General features: G+C 43.6%; 1 protein-coding gene across 1 annotated transcript; it reads right to left on the bottom strand.

Moving 5' to 3' along the window:
- Positions 1 to 6,052: 6,052 nt before the first annotated feature.
- On the bottom strand, positions 6,053 to 9,196 carry MELLADRAFT_62308 (uncharacterized protein; the record flags this gene model as incomplete). The annotated part of the gene is made up of 9 exons (XM_007408832.1): positions 6,053 to 6,578; positions 6,637 to 6,913; positions 6,974 to 7,006; positions 7,294 to 7,365; positions 7,458 to 7,657; positions 8,263 to 8,356; positions 8,823 to 8,896; positions 8,978 to 8,996; positions 9,064 to 9,196. The coding sequence occupies 9 exons, from the start codon at positions 9,194 to 9,196 to the stop codon at positions 6,053 to 6,055; spliced, it is 1,428 nt and encodes a 475-aa protein (XP_007408894.1).
- Positions 9,197 to 9,425: the final 229 nt, after the last annotated feature.

Genomic DNA, 9,425 nt, shown 5'->3' with positions numbered 1-9,425 from the left:
ATGTAAGATAACTGTGTTCCAACAGCACTCTTGACCAAGGCTACTCTTCAAAGTGCGCTGAGGTCCTGGTGCTGTTAATAACGTTTGGTTGATTGTGATGATAATGATTAATTATTATGGTGGAAAGGTGCATTAGAGGTTTTTGACAGAAGAAGTCAGGATATGAATTGGAGCTCCTCTATATACGCCGCGCCGCCAAATGTCAGAGGCTCCTCGGGATATGGCAGCCTTAATCAATGGAAATTCCAAGGTGAAATGCACTTCTAGGTTGAATCAGCAACAGCCAAAGTGATCAGGTGCTAGTCAAGCTTTTGCTTTTGAAAAGCCCCCTGAGATGCCTTTCTGGTTGCACCTACCCTGGCCACAGCTCTACAACTACTTCTGCATTAGTTTACGCCAGAGGCTCTCATTACACTTTGTGTACAGGATGATACATCTCTAAGCACAGACACCTGGGTTAGGGTTAGGGTTAGGGTTAGAGGCGCGGATCTAGGCCCCATTAATCAGCTCAAGAATGCACCTCAAGTGGTGGGAACCTCACCTCAAGTGTTGGGAACCTCACCTCAAGGTTGTAGTCGGTATGCCTGCCAATGACATTCATGTTATCTTTACCGGGCAAAACGGTTTTGACATCTCGAGAGATAATAATCCCAAGCCCATGGGTGCTGATGGAATTAGCAAGGTCACCTTTGAGTTCTCTTGAGGTTGTCGCAAGGATTTGGTTCTTTGGTTTGTAATAAAATTCCTGTTCACCAGGCTGGTTCAAAGCAATCAATCACCCTTTGAGAAAATAAACCCCATCAACTTCCAAGACAATCTCCAGGCCCCCACAGGCCGATCCCCTAATTACCCACTCCATGGCATCATCAGCATTGGGCTCGCGGGTGACAATAGTCATGTGTGAATGACGGAAACCCCAAGTACCCTGCACGTCAGACTCAAGCTGGACAGGTCCGGTAAGAATCATGGCAACAATGTGGAGGTTCAGTTATAGGAGACTAGCCTGAGCAAAAACATTGAAAAGGGAAGCTATATAAAACGGGTGATTCTTCTTTTTGCTGCTAGTGGCTGACTAATTTGGTGCAGCCGGCAATGATTTTGAGGTGCTGGTCGCGTTTTTGAGCATAGTCTAAAGCAATTCTTTGAGAAAATACAACAGAAGGTGATGATCAAAGGATAATATGAGCGAGTAAGATCAGTTATTTGTTCAAATGAGGTTGGATTGACTTTTTGTACAGAATGGAGAAAGGTGCAGACAACTGAAGGCAGTGAAAGCAAACCAATCAAGAGAGTTGTGTTTAAATGGAGCATCGTATTTGAATTTTGAAAAGCTTGGTTTTGTGGAACATTGTTATTGTGGAGTATCCGCGTGGAGCCTCAAATGTCCGTGGAATGACCTGAATAGGGGATGTGGTTCAAAAGCAAATGTGTTCTTTTCAAAAGCGCCTTGTGGTCCGGAAATGTGCATAACGCCAAAAGCAATGCACTTTGCAAAAATGAAAAAGCTTAGCAGCAAATGCTCCATAATGCAAAGCAGACAGTGCGCTCATACACGACATATGCCTAACGTATTGTTGTTAGACTTCCCAATTTTTTCAAAAGCAGACGGTTCAACCACTGGAACAAAAGGTATAGAACGTTTGAAAACCAAACCCAGGATATGATGCCTGATGGGTAAGCACTCCTCACCCAATTGGCCCGAGTATCACATAATTGCTTTTGATGCGGCTTGATTAATCAATAGATTAGAGAAATAGCCTATACATTAGTATATTTATGTGACAAACAGAGGGGTGATGTGTTTGAAAGAATCCCGCAGCCGGCCAATACATGTCATAAATGCGAGTATTGCACCGCCTGATACCACGACCCCCGGTCTTTAAGAATCAGTTAGATTCCACCAACCAAAGTGGTGTTCATCAATATTGTAACACCAGGGTTATTGGGTATTTTAACACTGTGGCTGAGTTGAGCAAAGAAGCGGGTCATGTGTGCTTTTATTGTTGCCGGACATGTTAAGCATAGATTCGAAGCAGGAGTTACTCGTACATCCTGGAATACGTCGGAACTCAATGATACACTTGACACATTGTAAGACAACTTCCACATCGGAAGGGAAAAAAACAGTGAAATATTAAGCCAGGGAGGCCTACTTGACTGAACTCTGACGTGATATGCTGAAGGATAATTGGAGGATATGTATCTGACGGCAAGGGCAAACCAGAAGATCCATTCCCTTCTACGTTCATAAGGAGGCTTTCTCAATTAGGCCTTACTTGACAATAATCTTCATTACTGTCTTAAATTGCCAGTAAGTCAATCACACATAAGTATACATATCATGTCTCCTCATGTACACACGAAGGACGTGTGTGTGGGGTAAGGGACACAGCCCCCCAGAAGGTCTCCTCAAATACTGGCTTCAAAACGCCAGAAGTCAAAGAGACCCCCAAGGGCGTTGTCTTGACACAAGAGGACAAGAGCCCTGGGACCAAAAACAGGAGGGGTTAGCGTAAACCCACTGCTCAGATTTTATTTGAAGCCCGAGCTCGCGCAAAACCCATCCTGCGAAAAAAAGCTTACGTCCTCTTAGCCTTATCCTTGTCGCGCTCAGCCATTCAGGTATTTAACCAACGCCAATGTCTTTGCCATTTCCCCAGCCAAATATTTGCAAAGGTACAGCTTGTAGCATTCGGAAGTCCAACGACCCAAGCGCTTGATGTTGTCGTGCGGAACCCCTAAAGCTGCTCGGGAAGACGCACCACCAACTCTAAACAAGTGACCGGATAGTCCTAGCCATCCATATTCCACCCACACCCGTACACACTTGTTTACGAGATAAGATCTGGTTAAGTTTACTCTAACACCTCCATTATAATAACCAAACAAAGAATTGTCTGGTGACCGCATGGTCATCAAGCGCCTCCTGACCGCCAAGACCGTACAAAGGACATTTGGTTGTGCATTAAGAAGTACCACTTGAGCCACCCCTGCTTTTGCCGTCTTTGCACCTCGCACTGCTAATGACACACTGCTTGATGCAGGCAACCATTGCAAAACATCCCCGCATAGAACAGAGTTTAGCCACGCCGGTTGGCCAGTGGGTGCGTTGTACGTGATCTCCGCTAGCCGCATCATTCCCCAAAATGCCACAATCACACAATCTAGGGATGCCTGCTTGTTGATCAAACCTTGCACCCACGCGTGGTATAAGAGCACTAGATTTTCCAAAGTCACCGCCAGTTTTGGAGGTCTTGCTGGAACTAAGGCATCCTGTCTCCCACATGCCCGTAGGAGGATCTTGACTCGCTCGTCCAATACGTGTGGGTACGGTTTATTGTGGTAGTTGTGCCAAGCCTGAACTCCATACAAGTATTTCCAAAGGCTCTTCGCATCAATATCCTGTTTCTTCGGACCCTCCTTGTTTCTTCCAGCCCAGAAGCAGAACTCGTAGATATCCAACGGGCTCGCCGGTAGAGTCCACACTCCCTTTCCTTCAGCTATCAAGAACACCTTAAACTTCTTCACTGCCGCGTTGTAACTTAACAAAGTGCTTTGTTTCCACCCCCTCAATAAATGCAGTTGTAGACCCAAAGGTGTCGCATCATCAGTCCCCGTCGACAGAAAGGCCAGTAACCAATGCAAAGGAAGCGGCTCCGTCATTGCTACTAGACAAAAACAAATATCATTAGTATGTCAAGTTTTGAAACCCCAACAAGCACGCCGTACCTACGTCGTGTAGACCAGTAATTCTATAAGCACTGTCTGAAACAAAAGAGTGATAGGCCCGTCAACGAGAGGAATGGAAGGCCTTCCTAATTGTTGGAGAAAATAGGATGAGTTTGTTCCAATTGCGTTTTACGACAAGTAAGACCTATCATTCCAAACAGACGATTGCCTGAGATAACTGTCTTACTCAACCGTCATCGTGAACCATTACATTTGGTCTCACGTAACCACCCTGCGCTCTGCATAACGCGCGCTGTTGCTCAATTTCCCCGGTCATCATTTATTCATTTCAATTGGAAGGCTTGTCACCGTGGCCAATGACCAGAAAATTAAAAAGAAATCAAGTTCAGAAACAAAACAAATCCTGTCACACATCAGGGGTGACCTCAGAAGCGACGAAAAGCTTTGCGAGATCATCTGGCAAGCGTAGAGGAATACAATGTTTTTCCAAACAGCTCCCCTTAATTCCACGCGACAACTTATCAGCATCATTGTCATCCAAAGTTACCCTTTTGGCATGTATCTCAATTTGATAGTGAGTCAGCAAACTCTGAATGATCTTCCATTCTTCGTTAACTGCACAATTCTTGGACTTTCTATTCGTAACGGCTGCCTGTGCCGTCGTATTATCCGTCCATACAACCAAATGTCTTCCTTTTCTACCTTTCAACTTGATAACCATGAGTATTCCAATTCTAATTGCCACAGTCTCAAGGTAGTTGATGTGCTTTTGTTCGTTATTTGCTAGTTTCCAGGCTTTGGATGTTTTCAATTGAGTCCAATGCCCTCCTACTAGTACGCCAATCCCGTAAGAAGTCGAAGCATCCACTACCCAGGAGATCTCTATTGGCTCTGGACTTGCAATCAATCGCAGGTGCTTGAAAGAGACCAAAGTCTGTCTCCAAAACAATAAATCTTCTCTTACATCATCCTTTATTTTTCTTGTAGCCATCTTATTTTTCCAGTCTTTCTTCATACAATACAAACAACATACATAGCATTTAAGTTGTGGTGGCAGATAAGACATGTGTGTAAGTCTTCCCACAAAGATGTCGATTTGATAACACAAGAACACGCTCCCATTCAAAACCTCATCAATCTGCTCCCTCCTCTCAGCCAATTTCACCTCAGGTAGCCAAACTGTCTTGTTCATTCCATTCCATATGAACCTGATGAATTTTTGTTCATGTTGAAACTTTGACAGCTTTTCCTCATTTGTATGGACTCCTAAAGCCTTAGACCTTTTAACAATATCCTTCATGTCCGTCATGGGGTTGTATTGTTTGACAAATAAATTGACATCTACCCAACAAAAGACAGTTACGAGATCATGTTCATGCTGCATTATCTTTTTCCATGCGTCCGCCGGCCTCCCAAAAGAACCACACCCTACGACCCCTCCAAACGTAATCCTGGTGTCCAGATACAATCTCCCTTCACTCATCAAAGTTGGGATCTGCCTATAGGCCTTTTCCCAATTGAAAAGGCCTAGCAACCACAAATTGTTTGAAGATTGAAAGAAGATTGCCACTGTTGCAAAATCATCCCACGTTGTTTTGAGGGCATGCTTATCAACGAACGAATTAACCAAAGGTGTATCCGGTAGGTGTCTTGGGTATGACAGATCATTGATTGCCCTCACGCTTCCATCGCCGTTCACCACCGCTCCCAACGGGTTTGACCTGAAGAATGGAAATACCTTTGAGACTTCTTCATGTGAGTACGGACCGTACATCCTATTCTTCCAGATTTTGTTTTGAATGTTTTTCCTAATCTTATCTGCCACCAGTATCGATGAAGAGTGATTTTCCGGCGTAAAATAAGGCTTTCCTTCAAGTACGTGTACAGGTATGCCTTGGTCAAAACCTCCTTCAAATCCCTCTAAAACCTCTTTAAACTCTTCCAACAATCCCGCTTTCCTTAGAGCTTCTTTCCACACTGGAATGTTCATCTCACAAACTATCTTTCTCGGCCAGTTCGACGGCAAATTTGACAAATCCTCTTCAAATCCCAATCCAGTGTTCCTCATAATTCGATAATTATGCTCTTCAATTGGCTTTTGTTTCAAGGACAGACTGTTATTTTCAGACTCTAAATATTGTCTCCTTTCACTGTTATCTCGCAAAATCTTTAGTTGTGCAAAACTATATATTATTTCAGGAGAATCGAGATAACATAACGCCAACAATTCAAATAGGGTTACAAAACAATAGAATACACTTTAGCTATTCATACAATAATGAAATAGGTTACCGTCTAGCGTAAACTTGTACAAGAAATAGGACTTATGCAGACATAGAAAGAAATGTAGACTAGTCTCCACTTACAATGAGGGGTTCTCTGTCTTCACCACTGTTGCTGCTGCTGCTGCCGCTTTCCTCTCAGCAAAAGCGGGGTCAAAGTGTTTGGGAGGGCCTCTGTATCCAGATCTCCCTCCCTTACCACCCCCTCGATTAAAGTGTCCTCCTTGTCCTGAGCTAGTGCTTGCAAAGGTGTTGTTGAAGCTGTTCATGGAAGTCTTGAAACTAGATTGATGAGGATGTTTAGTAACTTGATGCTTTGGCTTGCCATTCTTAGGATTCCAGCCTTCTCTTTCACCTCCTTTTGAGTAGGGATTATTCATCTTGAAACCTAACTCATTCAACCTCCTACAATCACTATAGCATTGCACTTCTACGTCTTTCCTATGCTTCCTAATGTCCGGCGCACCTTCCTTTTCACCATTTGAACATTTCATTCTGAACACGCTGTCTCTTATCTTGACATCGTACCTCAAAGCTACCATCCACCCGGAAGCCTCATGAATCTTCCCCACATTCTCCTTGTGGATCGCTCCAATCGCAGCACATCTATGGTTTCTTTCATCGGTATGTGAACAGTTTCTAAATTATCACAAGGTTTGCTTACCTGTGCCAACCATGTGGGTTTGCGAACGTCTTCAGAAAGTTCCTGTAGTTGATACACCAAGTTCCGTGGTCCAGGGTTAAGTCGTCAGGATAAGGATAACCTGTATGGTTATTGTGCTTCACGTCATCCGTTTTCACCTTCTTCTCAGTGTGATAGCTATCTGCTAAAGCTTGCCAGTTTAAATCTAAGATCGACAAAGGGATTGGTCCCTTGAATTCCTCAATATTCTTGTCGAAATAAGGAGTCAGAAGGGATGTCGTCATACTCGGCACATGACCTAAACAGTCACCACAATCAGTTTTGTAGAAGATCATCTTTTACACATTGCTCTACTAACCTGGCATGAAGGTAATACCATTTTCAACAAATGCTGTTCTTCATCAACCTCTATAGCATCTACATTTCCAGATACTTCATCTTCAACATCTATGACTTCGATGACCTTCTTGATTATCTTGTCTGTAGTCGATTTCTTCACAGACATCGGAATGATCATTCTTTCATGCATTCTAAACAAGAACAAAGCTTCTTCTGTGTTTCCTTCTGTAGCAGCCTTCATGGCTTTGGTCAATGTCACCTGCTTATCCTCTATCAATAATCTCCTATCCTCTTCAGGATCCTGAATAGCTAGATCGTCTTTCAAGTTTGGAGCTTTACTTCCCAGTATTTCTAAGTAACTGTCTGATACTGGGCCGACAGAACCACCACCTGTAGTCTCTTTCCCTACAGCTACAAACGTGATATCACAAAGAAGTGAAAGTCTACATCAGAAAAGAAACTAGTCGTTCTATTTCTTTAATCAATTGATGAAAAAGGCTTACTTAGGTCTTTAGCTTTCGCTGGATCTGAGCCTTCATTTGTAATGTCTTTAGCATTTGCTGGATTGTTAACCAAATCGCATTTGTTGTCTTTAGCGTTGGCTGGACATGCACTTGGATTGATGTCTTTAGCGTTCGCTGGACAGTCTATGTTGTTGCAAGGATGAGATGGAGTGTCTTTAGCGTTGGCTGGATCACTAGCACTAGTTCACATGTTAACTACTGCCCCGTTCTCTGAATTCGTCGAGTCGTTAGTTCTCTGCTGCATTCGAGTCGTCATCATTGTCGGTATTCTTGAATCAGTAGTAAAGCAAAAAATGGGGAAAAAAAGGGGGGGATTTGAATGAATGTAATAAACTTTGTAAAGTATCCTAAATTAACACTGAGCAATTGATGAAGTGCGACTGTGAGTCTTGAAATCAAAAAGGAGAGAGAAAGCCTGAAAGAAGGGAGAAGGCTTCGAGAAACACTAGAAGCTGAAAAGAGAAAAACACGGCGGAGAGAGAAGGGAAAAATAGCGACGGAGAGAGGAAGAGAAGGAGCGCGAGACCATCCCCCTTTCCTTAATAGGAAAGGTCACATCTGAGGATTGGCTCGCAGGACGCGCCTTCAGGTCCTTTCCTCCTCTGCCGTTACGCTAGTCCTGGTCCGTGCTCCTCAGCAAGCCGGGCTTCTCCGAGTGCATGGACCTATGCAACCTACCTCGTGCCTTGTACGGGTACTACCTAGGAACATCACACTGAGAACAACTTGGCCTGCAGATAGCTAAGTTTAGGCAACATGTACAATACGAAAATGTATTAGGTACATTTCTTGTGCTGCACCAAAGGGCTCAAGTTCATGGATAGGTATTGGGTACGCAGCCGTCTCGTGGGAAGTGTGACGGGCAACGGATATAATGACTGGAACACAACACCAATCTTAGTTCAATTACAAATAATAAGTTACAATAGGATAATCTAACATCGACAGAAAGGGCGATCAAGTGGTCTGATGTTGCACAGAAAGAAGGGATGAGATGGCATAAAGTGGTGGTTTGTTGAACACAACACGCAACAACTCATGTTGTAATCCCAAGCAGTTGAGAAGAACTGATAGGCAAAGGTTCCGAAGCGGTATGCAGGTCACCAATTATGTAGTACAGGGAGGAAATAGAATTGGCCTGAAATATACGACACAGATTAGAGCACAAATATTGGTATTGTCAAATTTCAGCATGCGATTGTCGGCAAAAAGAAACTTGATGATTGATACCAGTTGTGAGAAAAGTATGCCGTAACTGTAAAAGTAAACAAAGCAACGGGCAATGAATGTTGTGGTGACAAAGTGTTGAGTCAACCATTTGGCTTCACTCATTGGTCAACTTACCCAAAGCCACCAAAGAAGCAAGGTCGGTGATCTTTGATGAAGTGGGATGTTCCATAATCATAAAAGACACAACTCTGTTAGAGTAGAGCTTGAAAACCCATCAATAACAAAGGCTGGATCTCGATTGCACAAAAGTTCCCGTTTGGTTGACGGACCGATTGCGTGATTGATGGTCTAAGTATGTATAAAAGAGGAGAAGGTTAGCTCATTTACATACATTAAAAGATAGGTAATGACTCACCTTTCATTATCTTAGTCTCGGTCTCGAATAGGAACTCGGTGCAAAGAGGATGATCCCAAGTGGCAGCTACGTGCAACTTAAGCCAACTTGTAACAGGAAAGAGGGAATTATATGCGGCGCGGTGCACTTGCATGGTATCAAAAAATAGGAGGCTATGTAGCGGAGATTGTGTAAAGTTGAATTTAGAGCTTTGCCGAATAGTGAGGAGGGGGAGTGATTGTAGGTGTGTAGGTCAAAGACACATCAATAGTAACCTGCTTAAATATTCAAAGAGGGGTTGGTGAGAGGAAAGATGTCAGGGCAAGCTTCCACAGAGAAGGCAGGTGAGAACCACCGCAGACAAAGAATAAAGAGCTGGAAGA

This window comes from Melampsora larici-populina (genome assembly GCF_000204055.1).
Source record: "Melampsora larici-populina 98AG31 unplaced genomic scaffold MELLAscaffold_14, whole genome shotgun sequence".
Lineage (NCBI taxonomy): Eukaryota > Fungi > Basidiomycota > Pucciniomycetes > Pucciniales > Melampsoraceae > Melampsora > Melampsora laricis-populina.
The sequence above is the reverse complement of the archived record's forward strand: the minus strand, read 5'-3'. Positions and strand labels throughout refer to the sequence as shown.